The sequence below is a fragment of the Microcaecilia unicolor genome, chromosome 4, assembly GCF_901765095.1.
Source record: "Microcaecilia unicolor chromosome 4, aMicUni1.1, whole genome shotgun sequence".
NCBI classification, from domain to species: Eukaryota; Metazoa; Chordata; class Amphibia; order Gymnophiona; family Siphonopidae; genus Microcaecilia; species Microcaecilia unicolor.
Window position 1 is genome coordinate 95,517,791 of NC_044034.1, and position 24,715 is coordinate 95,542,505.

The following is a 24,715-nucleotide window of genomic DNA, read 5'->3' on the forward strand; positions in this document are numbered from 1 at the left end:
TAAAATGTAGGTCATTTATCTGGGAGCCAACAGCAATGATAAAATTGTTCATAAAGAACGTGCTTTAACATACTCATAATACAACTTTCAGATGGAAGGCTACTGCATAACAGTACACCTATATTTAGGTGCCCAGAGAACAACTATATGACTACTGTCCTTTACAGAGCATTAGCATAACAGGTGACATCTGTGCCTATATTATAGCAGTCTAACAGCTGGTATAAGTGCTCATGTCTGAACTGTTGAAATATTCACATATAATGCAGCATTTTAGAAAGAACATCCAATTCAGAACATGGATGTCTAAGTCAGAATGTCACAAATGGACGTCCATCAGGACACAGCTTGTTTTAAAATTGATTTATTTTATTTATTTATTACATTTGTATCCCACATTTTCCCACCTATTGCAGGCTCAATGTGGCTTACATAGTACCGTAAAGGCATTCGCCAATTCCGGTAGAGGAACAAATACAAGGTGATGTTGTGGTCGAATAAGGTATGTGAGTTTCAGGCACAATGGGGGTCGAAGAGAGGGAAGGTTAAATGGTGTTCAGCACGATCTTTGGTTTTGCTGTGTTGCAACATGTAGGCATTTATGTTGGGTCGGTAGGGTATGCCTTTTTAAACAGGTTGTTTTTTAGTGATTTCCTGAAGTTTAGATGGTCGTAAATTGTTTTCACAGCTTTTGGCAGTGTGTTCCATAGTTGTGTGCTTATATAGAAGAAGCTGGATGCATAGGTTGCTATGTATTTGAGTCCTTTGCAGTTTGGGTAGTGGAGGTTTAGGTATGTTCATGATGATCCAGTTCTGTTTCTGGTTGGTAGATCTATGAGGTCTGTCATGTATCCTGGGACTTCCCCATAGATAATCTTGTGGACCAGGGTGCAGATTTTGATGGTAAAACGTTCTTTGATTGGGATTTTCTCGGAGGGGTTTGGCACTTTTGAATCGTGATTTACCGAATATCAGCCTGGCTGCTGTGTTTTGGGCGGTCTGGAGTTTCTTTGTGAGTTGTTCTTTACATCCCACATAGATTCCATTGCAGTAGTCTGCATGGCTTAGTACCATTGATTGTATTAGGTTACGAAATATTTCCCTCGGGAAGAAAGGTTTTACGCGTTTAAGTTTCCACATTGAGTGGAACATTTTCTTTGTAGTGGAGTTTACTTGGCTCTCCAGCCTCACCCTGCACCCACACTTTATCCACCTTACAGCCCCCCTCCCTTTACAGATACCATACATATTTTTGAGCCCCCCTCCCTGCATCTACACTTCATTCACCTTACAGCCCCCCTCTCCGTACACAGATACCATTCACTTTTCCCAGCCCCCCACACTCCATCCATCTTTTTGCATTCCGCCACACCCATACTCCATCCATCTTTTTCCAGTTTCCCCCATCCCCACACTCACCAGTCCAGCGTGGGAGGAGCTACAGTGGCACACATCAGGAGTACCTCTTGAGGCAGGAAAGAACCCCATTCTTTCCTGCCCACTGTTGCTGCTCTGACTGGTGACCACTTCTGCAAAATGGCCATCGAGATTGCTGCTTAGTCTCGGCAGCCATTTTGAAGAAGCGGAGGCAGTGGGCAGGAAAGAGTGGTGTTCTTTCTTTCCCCAAAAAGGCCACCAGGGAGGGCCCACTGAGGCTGGGGGAGGGGGGTTAGACGGTCAAATTATCCCCATTACCACGGGATAAACTGTGGTTATCGTTCCCATGGTACTACCACAGTAGTATCGTGGGAGTTTTAAAAAGATTCCCATTGTTGCCTCTTTGGCAGTGCCAGATAATGTCAAGGGCTGCTGGTGGGGAGCAGCAGATTAAAGCATAAAAATGGTAACTCCTGCGTGGCTGGGAAATTCTGCACTGCTCAGACGGACAGAATTTCGGCAGGAGTAATACTCACTATACCTGAATAGTCTTCAGGATTGCGGGTCTTACAGTGGGGGAAATAAGTATTTGATCCCTTGCTGATTTTGTAAGTTTGCCCACTGACAAAGACATGAGCAGCCCATAATTGAAGGGTAGGTTATTGGTAACAGTGAGAGATAGCACATCACAAATTAAATCCGTAAAATCACATTGTGGAAAGTATATGAATTTATTTGCATTCTGCAGAGGGAAATAAGTATTTGATCCCCCACCAACCAGTAAGAGATCTGGCCCCTACAGACCAGGTAGATGCTCCAAATCAACTCGTTACCTGCATGACAGACAGCTGTCGGCAATGGTCACCTGTATGAAAGACACCTGTCCACAGACTCAGTGAATCAGTCAGACTCTAACCTCTACAAAATGGCCAAGAGCAAGGAGCTGTCTAAGGATGTCAGGGACAAGATCATACACCTGCACAAGGCTGGAATGGGCTACAAAACCATCAGTAAGACGCTGGGCGAGAAGGAGACAACTGTTGGTGCCATAGTAAGAAAATGGAAGAAGTACAAAATGACTGTCAATCGACAAAGATCTGGGGCTCCACGCAAAATCTCACCTCGTGGGGTATCCTTGATCATGAGGAAGGTTAGAAATCAGCCTACAACTACAAGGGGGGAACTTGTCAATGATCTCAAGGCAGCTGGGACCACTGTCACCACGAAAACCATTGGTAACACATTACGACATAACGGATTGCAATCCTGCAGTGCCCGCAAGGTCCCCCTGCTCCGGAAGGCACATGTGACGGCCCGTCTGAAGTTTGCCAGTGAACACCTGGATGATGCCGAGAGTGATTGGGAGAAGGTGCTGTGGTCAGATGAGACAAAAATTGAGCTCTTTGGCATGAACTCAACTCGCCGTGTTTGGAGGAAGAGAAATGCTGCCTATGACCCAAAGAACACCGTCCCCACTGTCAAGCATGGAGGTGGAAATGTTATGTTTTGGGGGTGTTTCTCTGCTAAGGGCACAGGACTACTTCACCGCATCAATGGGAGAATGGATGGGGCCATGTACCGTACAATTCTGAGTGACAACCTCCTTCCCTCCGCCAGGGCCTTAAAAATGGGTCGTGGCTGGGTCTTCCAGCACGACAATGACCCAAAACATACAGCCAAGGCAACAAAGGAGTGGCTCAGGAAGAAGCACATTAGGGTCATGGAGTGGCCTAGCCAGTCACCAGACCTTAATCCCATTGAAAACTTATGGAGGGAGCTGAAGCTGCGAGTTGCCAAGCGACAGCCCAGAACTCTTAATGATTTAGAGATGATCTGCAAAGAGGAGTGGACCAAAATTCCTCCTGACATTTGTGCAAACCTCATCATCAACTACAGAAGACGTCTGACCGCTGTGCTTGCCAACAAGGGTTTTGCCACCAAGTATTAGGTCTTGTTTGCCAGAGGGATTAAATACTTATTTCCCTCTGCAGAATGCAAATAAATTCATATACTTTCCACAATGTGATTTTCCGGATTTAATTTGTGATGTGCTATCTCTCACTGTTACCAATAACCTACCCTTCAATTATGGGCTGCTCATGTCTTTGTCAGTGGGCAAACTTACAAAATCAGCAAGGGATCAAATACTTATTTCCCCCACTGTATATATTCAGGTATATTAGGTATTTTTCTGTCCTGGTGGGCTTACAATTAAAAAGAAAAAGAAAGAAAGCAGAATTTGAATCTGCATCCCTTGGCTCCCAGTCCACTGCACTAAATATTAGGTTACTCCTCAGATCCGCATGCTGCTCTGTTAAGAATGTCCATAATACCTGGAGGAGTGGCCTAGTGGTTAGGGTGGTGGACTTTGGTCCTGGGGAACTGAGGAACTGAGTTCAATTCCCACTTCAGGCACAGGCAGCTCCTTGTGACTCTGGGCAAGTCACTTAACCCTCCATTGCCCCATGTAAGCCACATTGAGCCTGCCATGAGTGGGAAAGCGCGGGGTACAAATGTAACAAAAAAAAAAAGATGTTGTATAGCCTGAGATCTCTTGCTGGTTTCACATTCAGGGGAGAGAGAGGGGGACAGCTACCATGACTGCCTTAATTCCTCCAGTGAACAGCTGCTCAATCAAAGCGCCTTCCTATAACCTGGACATGTCAAGTACCAGGTCTAAATACAGACATCCATCTTTTTAGACTTAGCTGTCCCTTCCCCTTCTGTAATCAGAGTTCGATGTCCATATTTTCGGCCCTCCTTAGCAGGGGCGTAGCCAGCCTTCCGTGGGTGAGGGGTCCAGAGCCCGGGGGGAGGGGGCACATTTTAGCCCTCCCCCCGGCGCCGCCCCCCCACCGCCGACATTGCCGCCCCCCCTCCCGCCACGAACCCGCCGCCGCTGCAGCCTGCCTTTACTTTTGCTGGCGGGGGATCCCACTCCCCGCCAGCCGACGTCTTCTTCTCAGTCGCTTCCTGCTCTTCAATTTGTTTGCTGACGTCCTGCACGTTGTACGTGCAGGACGTCAGACTCAGAGAACAGAACTGTTCTCTGAGTCTGACGTCCTGCACGTACAATTACGTGTGCAGGACGTCAGCAAACAAATTGAAGAGCAGGAAGGACTGAGAAGACGTCGGCTGGCGGGGAGTGGGATCCCCCGCCAGCAAAAGTAAAGGTAGGCGGCGGCGGGGGCGGGTTCGCCGGGAGGGGGGTCCTGGGGTGAATCTGCGGGGGCCCCGGCCCCCTCAGGCCCCACATAGCTACGCCACTGCTCCTTAGTCCCACCCAAAACACACCCGACCATACCTCTTTGCCATATGAAAGTACTACAGTATTAGACATCCATATTCTGCCTTTAAGATGTGCTCACCCTTTCTGTGGCCATTTATTTACATGTCTGGATTTTAACTAGTGCTTTGTGGCCTAGTCTGTAATTGCTTTTCCCAGGTGCTTCCTTCCAGTGTACAGTGTAATGGGATTTAACCAGCGTAGTCCTGTGATTACAGAGTTATCAGAGCTCCTTCACAGGTGAAAACCTCTCTCATTTCCTGCAGCTGTAGATCTATTTTTACAATGCTGGGAATGGAAAAATGTTGATGGACTTATAAGGGTAAGGATAATGATGAAATGTCCAGTGCCTGCCTCAAAATCTAAAGTGAGTGTAAATGTCGGATTCCAGTTGTACCCCAAACTTTATTCTTTTTTTTTTTATTTAGCTCACACCTTTTTCTTTGATAGTTTAAGGTAAGTTACACTCAGGTACAGTAATTATTTCCCTGGCCCCGTAGAGTTTTTTTTTTGTTACATTTGTACCCCATGCTTTCCCACTCATGGCAGGCTCGATGCAGCTTATTTGTACCTGGGCAATGGAGGGTTAAGTGACTTGCCCGGAGTCACAAGGATCTGCCTATGCCTGAAATGGGATCAAACTCAGTTCCCCAGGACCAGAGTCCACCACCCTAACCACTAGGCCACTCCTCCACTCCAGTTGTTAAAGAGTGTATGCAAAAGAACTATTCAGATATTTTTATATATGTAGAACTCAATAATCAAACAGACATATACATTACCTCCAAATTCTACATACTGCGACTTGAGTTGCACGCACAAATCTGAGCATATTCTGATTTGCGCATACAACTCAACTGGTTAACAAGCCAATCAGTGCCGATAATTGGATGTTAACAAGCAATTACTGATACTAATTAGAATTTATGCGCACTACTTGCTAAGTGTGTTCTATAAAGTAGTCCATACAAATTCTTCCGCGCAGATCTCAACAGGGGACATGGCCATGGGAGAAGCAGGGCAGGTCATGGGTGTTCCTAAAATTTACACGCAGTGTTAAAGAATAACCTGTTCCACGCCTAAATTTAGGCATGGGCATTTACACCAGGTTTTCATTGGAGTAAATGACTGTGCCTAAATTTCAGTCACGTGGACAGAACTATGCGTATTCTGTAAACTGCACTTCTTTAGGCACGGTTAATAGAATACATGTAGGCGTGTTTTTCATTGGTGCCAAATACAGAATTTGGCCCTAAGTGGCTGCTGCTAAACTTATATAAGCTGTGGCAAAAGGGGACCTGCGGTGTCATTGGCACCTGTTTTTGACGTGCCCCGAGGCCCCCTTTTACCGCAGCTGGTAAAAGAAAGATCTTTCTTTTTTTTAAGAAATGGCCGTGCGGCAAGTGAAGCACTTGCCACACGGCCAATTTGGGGGGGGGGGGGGAAACCCTTACTGCCACCCATTCAGGTGTGGTAAGGGCTCCAGCGGTAACCGGGCAGCACACAGCACTGCCCGATTACCACCGGGTACACAACGGTGCTATAAAAATTTTTGCAGCGTTGAAAATGCCGCACGCTGGGGGAGGAAACTACCGCCCAGTGGTACTTCCCTTTAGCGAGTGGTAAGCCTGCACTGGGCTTACCGCCACTTTGTAAAAGGGCCCCTCAGTGCTGAATATTATTTAGTTCCTTATATTTCACTTCTTCCTGATGCCCCACTGAATTTACCCCTATTACTTCCTGTATATTTTTTATGATGTATTCTTTAAATGCAACTCTAATTTATTTCTTTCCTTTTATATTTACATTGTAAGACACATTGAACCTGAGTTCCACTTGGGCTAATGTGGGATAGAAATGCTAGAAATAAAGAAATTGAGCCCTACTCAGGGGCTTGTTAATTATAATGTATGATATGCCCAACAATGCTGCTGTCTGCAGCTGGACTGTTGTAATTTGTTCCAATAACCATAACCATAATATTAATATTAATATTATTATTATTATTTCTAGGATTAATATCCAGCTGGCGGTGGTCAGTGTTTTTTTAAATGCTGACCACCAGCACTGTCATTACACCTGGATATTCAATACTGGGCCATATCCAGGTACCAGCATTAAATATCTAGTATGTTTCACAGCCGGCACTTAACCGAATACGTGCTGATATTCAGTCCTTAACCGGTTTACGTTGACTCCACCCCCAAACCACCCACACAATAGCCAGTTTTGGCTTCAGCGGTTAGAGGGGATATTCAGTGGCTCTATCTGGGTAAGATATAATGGTTTGTGTGAACCTTGAATTAATGTTTTCTTTTCCATTATTTGATGCAGTTCCTGTTTCTTAATTTTATCATGTGATTTTTTTAAGATAACTGCCTAGACTTGCATTGCAACTGAGGAGGTATAGAAAATTTTACATAAGAACACAAGACTAGCCATACTGGGTCAGACCAATGGTCCATCTAGCCCAGTATTCTGCTTCCAGCAGCTGAAGACATACTTGTTCTCAACAACTTATTTGCAATTGTTTTAAGGATCGAGTGTTGAGGTCTTTTGTCTTGCATTGGATATATTATATGATACGTGGATGGGGCATTTTCGATATGACGTCTAAGTCCAACTTTGGACTTTTTGCTCAAAACGTCCAAAATTCAAGTGGGGACTCTAATCTAATCTAATCTGAGACTTGTAGACCACACTAGTTCCAGCAAGAGGTTCCAGGAGGTTTACATGAAAGAAAACTTTGAACAGCACGAGGAGCTACAGAAGAAAATGAGAAAATTTGTCAAATAAAAAAGCTTTTAGTTTTTTACAAAGTTGCATATAACCAGCTTCAGAATGAATAAAGGAAGAGAACATAGCCTCAGAATGACGGTAAATGCCAAGTACTATGTTGCAAAACAAAACAGGAAACCAATGTTGTATAGTAGCTAAGTAAATGTAAGTACTTACTGTATTTAAGTAAAAATTTTGTCACTTTTACTTGTAAAGAAGTACTGGATTGATATAGATTTTAGAGAGAAGTCTGCTTATATCTGGCTTTAAGACTGAAAGCTTCCCACACATGTGAATTTTTGCATTAATTCTCGAAGATATTCAAACAGCGCTTGCCATCAGACAAAAAATTGCTAGAATGCCACAATGATTCCAACTTTGTGAAAGCCTTCTTTGTAATTGGACAGCATGACGATGATAGTGAAGATAAAAATGAAGATGCCTTATAAAACAACCTTGCGGTGCGGTCCCTTCCCTTCGTACTGTCTGTCATAACTTTTTCTGCTCTCATATTTTTAGTGTAGCAGGCCCAATTTTGTGGAATGTCCTCTCCTCAGATTTATGGCTTGAGCAGTTCTTTGCTCGATTTAAATCAGGCCTGAAAACTTTTTTGTTTCAAAATACATATCTCCCGTAGCTCTCTGCCTGATGATACATGCCCAGTCTCCTGCAGCTACTGTGTTATTCTCTGCTATCGATTTTTCCTTCTTTGCTAAATTTATTTTATTCCCTTATATTTCCTTTATTTTTATATTGTAAATCGCCTAAAGACACTGCTTGATGGGTGGCATATCAAATATTAATGAACCTGAAGAGGCTAGTGATGAGTTAATGACAATAATGATGATAAAGTACTCTTTGCTATAGAGAAGTCAAGTGTTTCAGAGATTCCCTTGATCAAAACCTAGAGGCACAGTCTGAAGACATCAATAATACTGCAGCCTGGCCTGATTTAAAGGAACTTTTTAGGAGACTGAACACTCCACTTTTTGCTAGTGCAGCTGTTGAGCACCCTTTTAGCTGTTCAGGATAAATGACTCACATAAGCAATAGTCATTTTTAAAATTTACTCTTACTAAAAGCAAAGTGGATCATCTTGTAGAGCAATAAAGATCTTGAGATAAAAGTGCTAACAATAGTTGCATCCATTGTAGTAGCAGTACTTTTACTTTTTATTCAAAAAGTATTATATTAAACAAAAAAGGGGCCCTTTTACAAGGCACGCTGAAAAATGGCCTGCAGTACTGTAGACGCGTGTTTTGGGCACGCACAGAATCATTTTTCAGCGCACCTGTAAAAAATGCCTTTTTAAAATTTTTGCCAATATTTTGGGTCTGAGACCTTACCTCCACCCATTGACTTAGCGGTAAGGTCTCACGTGGTAACTGTGCGGTAATCGTCTACATGCGCAGATAGATGATTACCGCCCGGTTACCGCCACACGCAGGAAAATAAAAATTATTTTCCGGGGTGCGTAGCAGACGCGCGTAAAAAACGAAATTACCACCCAGGCCACGTGGTAACTCCAAATTAACGCACGAAGGATGCACGTACCTGCCTATGCAGTTTAGTAAAAGGGCCCTCAAAGAACTAATATTCAGTGCTGGGATCTAGATAGCGGTCACCACAAAATATGCAGATGCAGCAGCAACTGGCAACATTATCCAGGCAGAAGACTGAATATCATCTCTATTCAGATAATTTTAGGGGTTTTCCAGTGTTGTGGCAGTCACTAATGATTTTCAGACGTACTATCAAGACAGTGTTGCTGAAAATCACCAGCTAGGAGCATTTCTCCAGATACCAGCTGTCGCTATCCAGAAAAGTGTTTTTAATTACTGATTCAAACAATAATAGCATTAATCATACATTGCAAGTCTGAATGTTTCATAGGCTTGTATTTGTGGAGAGTAATTTTATAACAGCATCAAACCAGGGAAGGCACAGAGTAGCCCATAAGATCCTTTTGCTCATTTTTTTCTCTCTGCCATATACACTGTCTATGTTGGCTGTACATAGTGAGGGAAATTTTCAAATAGAAAAATCCCCCCCCCCCCCCCCCACTGGTAATGAACAGTCGTCACACTCTGGGTACTTCACTGGCTTCCGATCAGGTACCGCATACAGTTTAAGCTTCTCCTATTAACCTACAAATGCACTCAATCTGCAGCCCCTCCTTACCTCTCTACCCTCATCTCCCCTTACATTCCTACCCGTAACCTCCGTTCTCAAGACAAATCCCTCCTTTCAGTACCCTCCTCCACCACTGCCAACTCCAGGCTCCACCCTTTTTGTCTCGCCTCACCCCATGCCTGGAATAAACTCCCTGAGCCCATACGCCAGGCCCCCTCTCTGCCCATCTTCAAAGCCTTGCTCAAAGCCCACCTCTTCAATATCGCCTTGGGCACCTAACCACCATACCTCTATTCAGGAAATCTAGACTGCCCTAACTTGACATTTCGCCCATTAGATTGTAAGCTCCTTTGAGCAGGGACTGTCCTTTTTTGTTAAACTGTACAGCGCTGCGTAACCCTAGTAGCGCTCTAGAAATGTTAAGTAGTAGTAGTAGTACTTTTACCTGCATACAAAAGGAGATGAGCTTAGACTGGGGAGGGGAATTAAGGGCTAGATTTTAATTTGAAATCTCCCAGGTACCTGTGCCCTGCTTCAAAGCAGGTGTACATGTACTCAAGTACTAGGTACTCACCACCCCCCCCTACCCCCTCGACCCTCCCCCACCCCCGGTTGGCTGGATTTTGAAAGGGAAACACCCCATGGAGTTTCCCTTGGAAAATATGCTTGCTGCTGGCTCCATATCAAGTTATAAAACTGCTCCTTATGTAATATTTCTAAGAGCTGTCCAGTGATTAATTGAAACTATAAAACACCACAGAAATGATGGGAAATCCAGCTTACCTCTATAGCAGACAGACGCTTATCACCATTATCACTTCCAACACCTGAATCTGAATCTTTCTTAGCTGGAAAAATATCTTCAGTACTGGATGTGAACAAAAGCCAAAAGGAAAATTAGTGTCAGTAATGTTCTAAGTGCAAATATCAATAAGCTGGTGCCATGCAAGTAAGGTGAATCAATTTGACTTTGGCTAATAAAATATCATCTGTATTTTTTTTAAGTTTGATTAGTAAGGCTTGAAACATGCAACAGGCCATGAATAAGGAAGTTAGCTGTGAATGGGTTGAGATTACTGCTTAGACTTTTGGGTTAGAGTTGACTGAGGTAAAAATTAAGGCTTGATATTAATTGGAAGGAAAGACTCCTGCCCACTTAAACAAAGCTGAGTGGGTTGTCCCTGGATTTTCAGAGGCACTGAACCACACAGTGTTACTGAAAATTCAGAGTGCTCGCCACAACACTGTCCAGTTAGTGCTGGAATAGTCTATGGACAGATCTGGGAGATATGGAGGGGCATAATCGAAGGGGACGCCCATGTTTTGCTGAGGACGTCCTCGCAAAACATCCCGGTGGAGGGGCGGGGAAACCCGTATTATCGAAACAAGATGGCCGTCCATCTTTCGTTTCGATAATATGATCAGGGACGCCCAAATCTTGACATTTAGGTCGTCCTTAGAGATGGTCGTCCCTAGACTTGGTAGTTTCTGATTTTCAGCAATAATGGAAACTACTCAGATATGACCAAATGCAAGCCCTTTGGTCGTGGGAGGAGCCAGCATTCATAGTGCACTGGTCCCCCTCACATGCCAGGATACCAACCAGGCACCCTAGGGGGCACTGCAGTGGACTTCAGAAATTGCTCCCAGGAACATAGCTCCCTTACCTTGTGTGCTTGTGTGCTGAGCCCCCAAAATCCACTGCCCACCACTGTACACCACTACCATAGCCCTTACGGGTGAAGGGGGGCACCTACGTGTGGGTACAGTGGGTTTGTGGTGGGTTTTGGAGGGCTCACATTTGCCACCACAAGTGTAACAGGTAGGGGGGATGGGTCTGGGTCCGCCTGCTTGAAGTCCACTGCACCCATTAAAACTGTTCCAGGGACCTGTATACTGCTGTGATGGACCTGAGTATGACATTTGAGGCTGGCATAGAGGCTGGCACAAAGGATTTTTAAAGAGTTTTTTGAGGGTGGGAGGGGGTTAGTGACCACTGGGGGAGAAGGGGAGGTGATCCCAGATTCTCTCCGGTGGTCATCTGGTCATTTCGGGCACCTTTTTGTGGCTTGGTCGTAAGAAAAACAGAACCAGGTAAAGTCATCCAAGTGCTCGTCAGGGACGCTCTTTTTTATTCCATTATGGGTCGAGGACGCCCATGTGTTAGGCACGCCTAAGTCCTGCCGTCGCTACACCTCCAACACACCCCCGTGAACTTTGGTCATCCCCGCGACGGAAAGCAGCTGGGGACGCCCAAAATCGGCTTTCGATTATGCCGATTTGGGCGACCCTGTGAGAAGGACGCCCATCTTCCGATTTGTGTCGAAAGATGGGCGTCCTTCTCTTTCGAAAATAAGCCTGATGGGGACACCAGCGATATTTGGTGCTGGTGATCATATACCTAACCAAGCAGATCACACCAAAGAGCAGTCCTATCTTTGCCCAGTTATAAATGTGGGTACCAGCACTGAATTATCAGCCAGTGTCAGCATAACTTCTGGGTCCACCAATGACTCAGGATATTCAATGCCAGTGTCTGGACATGGTCCAGCACTGAATATCCAGATCTAATTGATCAGTTTTAAAACTGCTGAGCACTGCAGGCTGAATATTGACTCCAAAGTCTTTTACATATACTATGGCCCTTGAATTATTGAATTCTTTTTTTTTTAATTTGCCAGAAGTCTTTATTGACAGTTCAAACAAGTGGGTAAAACATACAACATGTCATCTACATCAGTTTCTAATCTTTTCATATCCAATATTATGTTACATGAAGAAAAGGTACAAGAAAAAGAGTGCCTTCCCTTCGTTCTGAACCAGCACCATATTGCTCAACCAAACTTCAAAAGATTTTTTTGATTTTTATTCCCCAAAAACTTTTATAGTGAACGGATATCCCCTTCCCCCTCCCCTAACCCCGCTCTGTCAGCCAAGCAGAGAGATTAACAAGTATATAAACCCAAACCTTATGACAATCAAACTGAGCAATGAGAAATGAAAGGTTCCCACGTAGTTTCCCATTTGTGTTTCTGGCGCCAACGCTCTGCTAGCAATCGTTCCATTTCACAAATATACCACATTTTGTTAAGCCACTTCGTTAATGGCGGCACTGATTTCTGCTTCCAGTTCGCTGCCACTATCACTCGAGCCGCACTCATTGAATACCGAACCAAAACAGCTTTGGGAGGTGTTAGGCCCGGAATCTTCTTGGGGAATAAGAAATAAACCGGTGCCCAAGGAAGGGTTAACCCCAATCATATCTGCAATCTGCAATGAACTGCTTTCCAAAAAGCTCGTATCTTTACACAGGTCCACCATATATGGCCCATTGTGCCAATTTCACCACATCCCTCCAGCACACACCCGACTGTGCTGGATAAATGCGCCGAAGGCGAGCAGGTGTTAAGTACCATCAAAATATTACTTTAACAGCATTTTCTCTAAGGGGCACATAAAGAGACACCCTCGCCGAGGCTCTTTCCAAAGCCTCCCACTCATCCTCCCTTAACTCCACTCATCCTCCCTTAACTCCAAGTCTAGCTCACGTTTCCAATTCCTTCTATGAAGAGTATATATTGGAGATTGAATTATTGAATTCTATCTGAATCTTCAGAAATATACTTGAGAATCTGTGTAGAATAAAACACATGTAGACTAGAAAGAAGGCATAGGCTTGATACATTTAAGTACTGACATATTCTGAAGTATTACAGGAACACAGAATATGTCAGATAAAGCTGCCCATCTAGTCTGTCTGTTTTCTCTTTGCTTACAATAATTTGAACCTTTCTGGACTTCCAGAATTACTTCACCAAGAGGCTGATGCTCAACACTACTGCTGGCATTAAGATGTGGTTAGAACTGGGTTTGCGCACATGTTATACAGCACTAAATGCTCCGAAGGCTCAAGCGCCGGTGTTAACATGCACACAAAAGATAGCTGCAAATTGTATTTAAATAGATGCTAATAAGGTAAATAAGTATTCCTTCCCAATGCACAAACAAAAGAGCTGCAATGCACAGAATGAAATGATGGCCCATAATGCCGAAAATTTACTGCCAGGTCAGGGGCAGCTTAGGAGAAGATTTCTTGTCAATGTTCCACACTGAACTGCAGGTTTTGTCTTCTTTTGAAAGTGGAAGGAAGCCGTTGCAGCTGTAAGTGCAGATGGAGAGAAACAAACGTGTGTGAATCCGAGCAAAACTGAAAATAAAAGCACACATCAGCCCCCGTTTTTCTGTGCTTAAATAGGAGCCTTTCAAAAACTTTTAAAGGGCCGATGTGTGCTTGCACTTTTGGGTTTGTCTGGACGTGTGCACAAGAGCTGCGCTTGTCACAAAAGACTTGTGCACATGTGCAAGGTACATTCTTCCCCTTGCTTTCAGTGTGTTAGTGCAAATTAATTGTGCATATTATTTGCATGCTATTTCCTTTGAGCATCGCTTACCTATTTTTCTGCACTGTTGTTTTGCTATGGGGTTTTGCGTTGTGGGCTTTAGCGCTTGCCTTTGAGCATCAAACTCCAAGATTCCTCTGTGTTACCCTATGCTTTCTTGAACTCTGCTATTGGTATTTGCCTCTATCACCTCTATGCAGCCACGATTCATTTTGTGAAAAACACATTTCCTTATGTTACTCCCAAATCTATGGTCTTTCAGACTCACACCAGGACTGCTGGTTCTAAAGCTTCTGTTCCAGTAAAAAATATGTTTATGTCTTGTATATCATTTCTATCTTTAAGGAATTTTTAATGTTTATTGTATCCCACCTTTTTCTCTTCTATACAAGTTTTACCATATAAGGCTTATGCGGAGATTGTGCACCAATCTGACAGGCCCCCTCTGGACTGGATTTACCCTACCTATTGCCTATCTGGAAATGCAGTCTCTCAAATTAGAAACGGTACCCCAGACGAGGTCTCAGCAATGATTTGTGCAGATGCATTTTTCTGCTGTGTACCTCCAGATCCTTGCCTTTGCCTTGTTACACTGTTTTGAAAACTTGAGACCATTCAATATGATTACCCTGAGATTCTCCACATCAGTACATCACCCCTCTCCTCCCCCACCATGTATTTTTGCTTTGGATTTCTGCCAAACGGATGACTGCTTTAAAGTTCAGTTCTCGGCCTGGTGCTTTTATACATTTGAATTCCCTGGTCTGCATTTTAAATACATAAGGTTAATACAGGAAAGGAAGGAAATGACAAGAACATTCAAATAAAGTGGCAAAAGGCAGTAACTTCCATAGAAGGAGGAAGGACTAGGATTCATGCTCTGAAGATGAAAAGACACCAGGGTCAGAGAAAATGATGGAATAGTTCTTTCTGAGTGAGTAGTGGCTGCCTGGAATAGCAGAACTAGTGGTAACTAAAACCTTGCCAGAACTCAAGGATGCCTGGGGCCTTTGCAGAGAATATCAGAAAAAGACAAGGGATGGAGATAACTATGGGGCCCTTTTACAAAGCGGCGGTAAGCCCAACACCTGGAGACTTAAGGACAGTTGATAATCCATAAGGACACCTAAACAGCGAATAGAGTCTGAGGTTCAATGGTGGAACACTGTCTTTTATATCGTAGGTATGAAAATAAGTCAGAGGATAAGAACACTTTGAGTAAGAATCAGCATTGCAGTTGGGAATTGTTGGATAATTTCATATCCAAGATGTAATGTCTCAAACATATCATTATGCCACAATAAGTAGTAGTTGTTTTTCTTTGTACTATTTTGTTTGAAAAAGTTTCATAAAAACATTTGAACTAAAAAAAAAAATCTGCAGCCAATAAATGATAAAAAAATGCTCAGAAATGGACAACATGGAGGCATCAGTCTGCATCCTGTGTAAACGTTCTTCCAAGTAAATCAAATGCTGTTGAAAAATACAGTGCTGACAACAGCTGCTCCTGACCCTACAGTCTGACCTTATAGTGAGTACCATGTGTGTGTAATAGGGTTCAGAAGAGTCAAACACAGAATTGCTTTAGTCAGGCAAACTAAATGAAAATGTATTTGAATGGGAAATGACTAGATCAAGGACTTGCATAGCTCTCTGTCAAGAAATTACCAGTCAAATTACTAGTGAAGCATCTTCTCACCCTGACCTATTGATTCACTGTTCCAGGACCCACGCAGTAAGAACAATGCGACCTACAACGTCAAAGAGTCACAACTCCTGGGTCAGGTCTTGTTTGCAGAGTCGGTATGTTATTTTTTTAAGGTCTTTCCAACAGAAGAGATAAAGAAACACATTTTTCATTGCAAACGAAGCGGACAGGCGCGTGGCACCCCCCCCCCCCCCCAGCGGTGTGCACCTGGGGGGGTTCTTTCGCCTGGGGGGGGTCGCGCTGCACCCGGGGGGCGGGGCGCATCGGCGATCCACCCCGGGTCTCAGCCCCCCTAGGAGCGCCACTGGGGATGGGCCTGGGTTCGCCTGCCTGAAGTGCACTGCACCCACTAAAAACTGCTCCAGGGACCTGCATACTGCTGTGATGGAGCTGGGCATGACATTTGAGGCTGGCAAAAAATGTTGTTAATTTTTTTTTTTTGGGTGGGAGGGGGTTGGTGACCATTGGGGGAGTAAGGGGAGGTCACCCCCCGATTTTCTCCGGTGGTCATCTGATCAGTTCGGGCACCTTTTCAAGGCTTGGTCGTGAAAAAAAATGGACCAAGTAGTCAGCCTAATGCTCGTCAGGGATGCCCTTCTTTTTTCCATTATTGGCTGAGGACGCCCATCTCTAAATCATGCCCCAGTCCCGCCTTCAGTACGGTGCCGACATGCCCCCATGAATTTTGGTCGTCCCCGCGACAGAAAGCAGTTGAGGACGCCCAAAATCGGCTTTCCATTATGCCGATTTGGGTGACCCTCAGAGAAGGACACCCATCTCCCGATTTGTGTTGAAAGATGGGCGCCCTTCTCTTTTGAAAATAAGCCTGATAGGGTTCGATGAAGGTCTTTTGAGCAGTGGTAAAATTGCAATATACTGGGAGGCAGCAGAAACAGAGGGGAGATGATGGCGGGAAAGACAGAGGGAAGCAGAAACCAGAGACTGGGACCAATATGATTTGAAAAAATAAAATGACCAGACAACAAAAAGGAACAAAAAATTATTTTTATTTTCTATTTTGTGATTAGAATATGTCAGACATGGCTGGGGCCCAGGGAAAAAATCTGGGAGAGGACCCCAAAGCCCATTATCAGGCTGCGCCTTCTTCAGCTTCTGGCAGGCTTGGAGCTCTAAGGCCTGACGGTCAAGCACTATTGCCCTAGTTGCACCCCCCCCCCCCAAAACACCATCCCTGGCATGTGCTGTCTTTATATTTTGCACAGGAGGAAATGTCTTTCTTTCTTGTTTCTCTAATGTTGTACTACATGCAAGGTCTGGGGTTTCAGTTTAATTTTTATTTATAGAGTTTGAGTATTTGGCATTTGTGATCTTTGTGTGTGACCCCGAGATATTCTGTCATCATGAAGATTCTATGTAGCATTCTGTAGTAATTTGGCGTGTTCAGTTTTCTCGATAGATATATCTATATTTTAGGGTCCCACGTAATATTTAGGGCACTACCTTGTAGGATCCTTGTTTTGGAAGTTAGTGCTGGAATGGTAGATTTGCTCTAGATTCTGAGAGACTTTTTGTTTGTAGATTTTTTAAAATTACTTTGCAATATGTCTATTATTGAGATTACCAACATTTCTTTGTATGGTAAGTTTTATGGGGAAATGTCCTTGCTCTGCTCTACATCCATTATTGGTGGAAGGCCAGGAGGTTCTCTGGATGTGGAATGTATTTGGCTTCAATACCCTATGTGTGTTGGAGGACCGTGGCTCAATGAGGGCTGAAGAAAAGTGTAGTCTCTTCTACTTCTCTTAGCTCTCAACTGGCCACTGAAGCCTGTACTGCTATCCTCAATGAGTAAATGGGAGTGAGGCAGAGAGCATGGGGTGGGGTACGAACAAAGAATGGGTACATTAGGTGAATGTTTTTTTTCTCTTTCAAAAAGCTGGCAACTCTAGTGCCCACCCATCCAACCTGTTGACCCACCCAAAAATTGCCTTATGGCTACGCCACTGATGTAGATAAGCCAAGGTTAAGGATGAGGGGTGTGGGCTAATGTTAAACTGTACCTGCTGTACACCGCCTTGGGAGTATCCAAATCAGAAGAAAGTATAATGCTGTAACAAGAAAGTGGCTTGTCGACCGACTTGGTTGGGAAGGAGATGGAAATGACATGACAGTACAGAGGATTCAAACAGCAATGGCCTGGAGGTTCCTAAAGGTGTGGATGGCTGGAGAAGACTGAGCAAGGTTGGTTAGGTATGAAATTTATCAGATAGTAAGATAAGAGGGTTTAAGAATAGGTGGAGAAGCCTGAAAGAGACCAGCATATTAAAAAAAAAAAGTAGGCCAGGTCAGCAGCCATGCTGGTGAATGAAGACAACACAAAATAAGAGGTCAAATTAGAAGATTAAGGAAAGGAGATCTAAAAAAGCAAGAGTAAAGCTTCTCAGTGTGAAAGCTAAACTCCCCATGAATAAGGGGAAAAGTAAGATAGTTCAAGAAAGAAGAAAAGCCAGGAGTCAAAGCTGGTGTAGAAGAAGGAAGGGGACTTGTGAAGGAGTCACAAGACGACAGCTACATGGAAACAGAGTTAACAGGATGATCAGGTGGGAAGAGAGTCCTTACAGTATAAAATGAATGGGCGTGAAGAGCGAGAAGGGGTGGAAGCTTATAGAAATATGGGGAACATGAGCCTGATGTCAGTTATGGAGGCTCTTTTCTCCCACCACCCTACCAAGCAAGGTGTGTGGGAGAAAAGAGCCTCCATAACTGAAAGCAGCAACCCAAGCATCAAGCCTTAGTAAAGAAAGAAGACAGAGAGAACAAGAGATAATGAGGCCATAATGTAGGCAGTTTTGCTGAAAACAGACCGGGGACTCTACAGGGAATATGAGAAAGGCAGAAAAGAGGAAAGCAAGAGGAGGAACAGGGATAAGCTTAGGGGCTAACACATCAGTATGTGCAGATGGGCAGAGCTGCCTTGAAAAGCAAAGTTTGTGTCAGGTTCTCAAGGGTAGTCTGGAATCGTGAGCCTTTGGGCTGCTGACGAGAAGCGGCAGCAGCAGGCAAAACCCTCCAACCAGGACTGGACCAACAGGACTGGAGTAGAAGCTGTAGGAAGACTAGGCAGGAATAAGCAGAACCGGAATGGACTTGGCTTGGCAGGGACCAGAATCAGGAAACACAAGTAGGATTCAGGAACTAGCGTGACTGGAGCAGGACTTCACCTGCGCTTGACCGCCGTTCCCTAGGGTTTGAGCCCCTAGGTGCAGGCAGCCGGCAGGACTTACTGGACCAAGTGGGGAGAAACAAGCTAGACTAGACAGGATTCAAGATACAGGGTCTCAAACAGACAGAATACAGACACAAGCTTGGCTAGAACAGGATTCAAGATAGGGTCTCAAACAGACAGGAATACATACTCGCTTGGCTAGAGCAGGATTCAAGAAACAGGGTCTCAAACAGACAGGATACAAGGTACACAAACAAAAGGGAAAGGAAGCCAAAGCAGACAGGGAAGGAGCAATCAGGGCTGGATTCAAGACAGGATTCAGGAGACTCAAACAGGCAAGAAACATAGACTAGGAACACCAACTAAGAAACAAGGCAAGACAAGGCAGAAGTGCTAACTGCACAAACACTAACCTGGACCTTTGGCATTGCAAAGGCAAAGCAGAAAGTTTTCAGGTGGTTAATAAAGCCCATCAGCAGCTGAGGCTCACTGCAGCAATCTCAAGGCAGCTAAGGGTGAGGCTAGCTGCCAAACTTCAAACCAAGACTGCAGGGCTAGAATATCTGGGCCGAACTGGAATGAAAGTCTGGAATGTGTAGGGAGACAGCAAGACAGTCTATGGCAGCCACCGGTTCTGGCCACCAGAGGGCGAGGCGAGCACAGCCAATGAAAACAGTCACAATCGTGACAGTTTGAGATTGATATCTATAGATTCTTAGTCTTTCTTTTTAAAGAGAAACTTGAGCATAGAGGTGTGGTAGCCGTGTTAGTCCACTTTTAAAGGTAATCAATAGAAATAAAACAAAATAAATATGGAAAAGAAAATAAGATGATACATTTTTTATTAGACATAACTTAATACATTTCTTGATTAGCTTTCGAAGGCTGTCCTTCTTCGTCAAATCGGAAATAAGCAAATGTTGGTAGATGACAGTATATGTAAGTGAAACATCAAAGCATTTCAGTGACAGTCTAACAGGATGGGGGTGGATAGGTGAGAGACAGGAAAAGTCGGTTGGAGACAGGAGGGTGACAAAGCAGTACAATTTTATGGTTTATAATGGGCTAGAAAACCCAGATCTTTGTTAAGTCCTGTCTGTTGGGTGTCAAAATATTTAATGATTCTGACTTCAAAGGTCTTACGTTCCTGTATTGTTTTAAAGTTCCATTTTAGGATTCTTACCATGAAATCACTGGTACAGTGTTCTGGTTTTATAAAGTGCTGCCCCACAGGCGTGACATCTTTATTGGTACTAGCATTTTTCATATGGTGTCTATGTAAATTAAATCTCTTCTTTAGCATCTGACTTGTTTCTCCAATGCAGCAGCCTTCATTGCATTTTTTACACTGAATGATATATACTACATTGGAAGATGAGCACGTGAAAGATTCTTTAATGTTGAATATTTTTCCTTTGTGAATGACCGTGGGGTCCTGTGAAATATTTTGGCATAGTTTGCAGCTGGATATATTGCAAGGATGTGTGCCATTCTTTTCTTTTTGAGTCTTTGTACTTCTAATTAGCTTGTTTTAAGTTGGGTGGCTGTCGGAAAGCCAGCACTGGTGGGGATGAGAATATCTCTTTCAGTAATTCATCCTCCTGGAGTAGAGGCTGCAGATCTTTTATGATTTTTCTTAATTTTTCCAGCTCCGGGTTGTATGTCACTATAAGGGGGATTCTGTCTGTGGCTTTTTTTTTCTTTGTACTGTAGCAGATTTTCCCTGGGTGTTTTGAGGGAGGAGGCAATATTCTTGGAGATTATTTTGGGGTTGTAGCCTTTCTGTTCGAAGAATGCAGTCAGGATTTCAAGGTGTCTGTCTCTGTCCCCTGGGTCAGAGCAGATACGGTGGTATCTTGTGGCTTGGCTGTAAATAATGGATCTTTTTGTATGTGAAGGGTGGAAGCTGGAGTTGTGGAGGTAGCTGCATTTGTCTGTGGGTTTCTTGTATATGGATGTTTGTATATCCATCGCTGATTGAGACTGTGGTGTCCCAAAAATTGACTTTTTCTGGGGAGTAGTCAATTTTGAATCTGATTGTAGGATGGTATGTACTGAAGGAATTGTAAAATTGATTCAGAGTTTCTTCCCCCTCAGTCCAAATCATAAAAATGTCATCGATGTACCGGTAGTATTTTAGGGGCTTGGTCTGATATGTTTTCAGAAATGTCTCTTCCAGCTCAGCCATAAACTGAAATTACAACGCCCTAGGTTATCCTGTCCCTTATAGCATGGAGCCATCTGATAACCTTGCCATTTTGCCAAATGTCCCTCCCTTAACCTGGTTTTCAATTCCCAGCATTGCCTGTTTCAAATAAATCAATGCTTTATTCATGCACAGAACTAGTCTAAACCTGAATCAAATCCCCAACATAAAAATTAGAAGAGAGCCATTCATCTCACTTTGGTAGCAAAGAACAGAAAGTATCCATCTTTCTGACTCACCTTTCTTCTGTGTGCTGCTGCAAACTTGGTCTTGCTAAGGCATGCAGATAAAGTGAATCAGTCGTCTTGTCAAGCTGACAGGCCTGTATGCTCAGGTATTTGAATATGTGCACTTTACCCTTCATACAGATCTAAAAATACAAAGGAACAAGGTTAGTTCTCTTTATTAGACTAGCATGCAACACGATATCCATTTTCCTTGGTATTGCTCTGTAGATTGTAAAACGCAAACTATATGCTGTAAAATAAATACACTTGCTCTTTTCTCTGGATTGCTGTTTACATTAAACTTTCAATGCTAATAAAATTAAACACTGCTATACATAACATTGAATTAAGTGCCCAAACACTCGGTTTATGTTGCATTAATGTAGCTTCATGGAAATATTGGCAATACAATTTCTTAACATAGTCTTCTGCATACAAAAGTAATCCTTTATAGTCAGCACAAGAATTACAGTAATATAACACAATACAGTTCGAGGAGAATAAAACGAGGAGGGGAGAGAGAGCAAAATTTAATATGAGAGAGAAAAAAGCTACGGTATCATAGCCATTTCTCACCTTCCCTCAAATAACTAAGTGAATATTAAAAAAACAGCGATGCAAACAAAATACAGCAACACAAGCCAGAGAAAAGGAAAAATATATTTCCGCAAAATGTAAAAACAAATTTAAATGCAAAAAGGTATTTTGAAGACCTAAATTACTCTGTTCCATCATGAAAAAGCCCTCCTGCTTCTTATGCCAATGACCTGGTTTGTCTCTTTACTCCTTTTCCCTTCCTAAAACCCTGGTTCAGTAAAGAACTAGCAGTCTCTTGGCTTTCATCTATCTACTAGTACTACAGACTCTGCAAATGGCTTTCAGAAGGTATCACTCCAATACTATTACTCAGGGGCGTATCTGCGTGGGGCCACAGGGGCCTGGGCCCCCACAGATTTCGCCCTGGCCCCCCTCCCCGCCGTCAACCCTCCCCCGCTGCTTACTTTTGCTGGCGGGGGGCCCAACCCCCGCCAGCCGAGGTCCGACCCGCAATCTCCATATTTCGTCTTCCTCCGTGGCCATGTGCTTCAAGGAAGTAACGCTGCAGTGCTGATTCGTTGAGAGAGGCGGCGGCGGCGGCGGCGGGGGGAGGGAGGCAAAAATGTGCCCCCCCCTCTCTGGCTCTGGCCCCCCTACCGCCGGATTCCAGATACGCCCCTGCTATTACTTATCATTTCTATAGCACTACCAGATGTACGCCAACACTGTACACATTATATGCAGGTACTTTCTCTGTCCCTAGTGGGCTCACAATCTAAGATGTTTTTTTTGTATCTGGGGCAATGGAAGGTTAAGTGAGTTGCCCAGGATCTCAGCCCACCGCACTGTTAGGCTACTCTTCCACTCCACCAAAGCTGCTCCTCTTCACGTGAGGGGGAAGAGGGAAGAATGTGTTGAACCCCTCCCCCCAGTCCATCCCTGGGCCCCCCCCCCCCCAAAATTAGAGGGCTGGCTATGCCCCTGCCATCCATACAGCTGGCTTGTGTGCATGCTTAAATGCCAGAGTTAAGCACAACCAGGGGTCGGTCCTTTTACTGAGGAGCCCTAACGGATTTGGCATGCACTAATGAATTAGTATGCATTAACTGCCATGTAGCCCATAGGGATACAATGGGCTGAGCAGCATTTAGCACGCACTAAATCCATTAGCACATCTCAGTAAAAGAACCCTATGCTATTCTATAGGTTACATTCACAAGTGTGAGGCCTGCTCCCACTCTAAACAAATTCCACCTATGTGTATGACTCCCTGTAAAACACACACTATGGGGACCTTTTACTAAGGTGGGCTAACGGATTTAGTGTATGCTAACAACTAGCATATTAAGAAGGCGATTCTACATATAGCACCTAAAAAATATTGGCGCTGAAATTAGTGCCAACTAAGCATATTCTATAATCGGCACCTAGATTTAGGCGCCAATTATAGAATATACTTAGTTGATATTTCAGCGCTGATATCTATGCGCATCCATTTACACCGATGAAAACCTGGTGTAAATCTCAGCGCACAGATTTAGGTGCACTGGGCCATATTCTATAACTAAGCGCATAAAATTTGGAACGCCCATGAAACACCCATTTCCCAGCCCACAACCACACCCCGTATTGCCTATGCGCGTTAGAAATTCAGCGCACATTGTTACAGAATACACTTAGCGAGCTGTGTGCCTAAATTCTAATCAGTGCCAATTAGTGCTCATTATTGCGCTGTTATCAGTGCTCATTAGCTTGTTAAGCCAATTAAGTAATGCACGGTGTTATGGAATCCGTGCCGATTTTGGAGTCTAAATCTAAGCGCACTATATAAAATCTGGGAGTAAATGCTCATGGCACTTAACACACACTAATTCATTAGCACATGCTAAATCTGTTAGCACACCTTAGTAAAAGGACCCCATAGCATTCTATATGCACAAGTATAAGACCTGCCCCCATTCTACTCAAATTCCACCTATGCAAATGCCTCCCTTTAAAACACAGACTATGTAAGATACCTGCCCATTTACAGAATAGCACTTAAATATACTTTACTACTTACTACTACTACTTATCATTTCTAAAGCGCTACTAGACGTACGCAGCGCTGTACACTTGAACACGAAGAGACAGTCCCTGCTCGATAGAGCTTACAATCTAATTAGGACAGGCAAACAGGACAAACAAGAGATAAGGGAATATTAAAGTGAGGATGATAAAATAAGGGTTATGAACAAGTGAATAAGGGTTAAGAGTTAAAAGCTGCATCAAAAAGGTGGGCTTTTAGCTTAGATTTGAAGACTGCCAGAGATGGAGCTTGACGCACCGGCTCAGGAAGTCTATTCCAGGCATATGGTGCAGCAAGATAAAAGGAACGGAGTCTGGAGTTAGCAGTGGAGGAGAAGGGTGCAGATAAGAGAGATTTACCCAGTGAACGGAGTTCCCGGGGAGGAATGTAGGGAGAGATGAGAATGGAGAGATACTGAGGAGCTGCAGAGTGAATGCACTTATAGGTCAATAAGAGTTTTTGAACTGTATGTGGAAACGGATAGGAAGCCAGTGAAGTGACTTGAAGAGAGGGCTAATATGAGCATAACGACACTGGCGGAATATTAGTCGTGCAGCAGAATTTTGAACAGATTGAAGAGGAGAGAGATGTCATTTACACACATACGACTCAATTCTATAAATGGCACCCAAATTTGGGCACCAATAAAATTAGTACTAAGCACTACTCTATAAACAGCATTCAGAGATGGGCGTCATTCATAGAAGAGCATTAGGTGCTGGGATCAGTGCCAAAACCTGGCCTCGAGGATTTATACCAACTAAAACCTGGTGTAAATTCTCATGCCTAAATTAGGCACAGATCTCCC

General features: G+C 43.8%; 1 protein-coding gene across 1 annotated transcript in view; it reads right to left on the reverse strand.

Annotated features, from left to right (window-relative positions):
- LRCH1 (leucine rich repeats and calponin homology domain containing 1) overlaps nucleotides 1–24,715 on the reverse strand; it is a 346,398-nt gene that overhangs the window by 112,770 nt on the left and 208,913 nt on the right. Inside the window, exons 6-7 of the mRNA XM_030200501.1 lie at nucleotides 21,315–21,445; nucleotides 10,358–10,442 (exon numbers count right to left, since the gene is read on the reverse strand). Of these exons, the coding sequence (XP_030056361.1) occupies nucleotides 10,358–10,442; nucleotides 21,315–21,445 (216 nt within the window). The remainder of the gene's footprint in view (nucleotides 1–10,357; nucleotides 10,443–21,314; nucleotides 21,446–24,715) is intronic.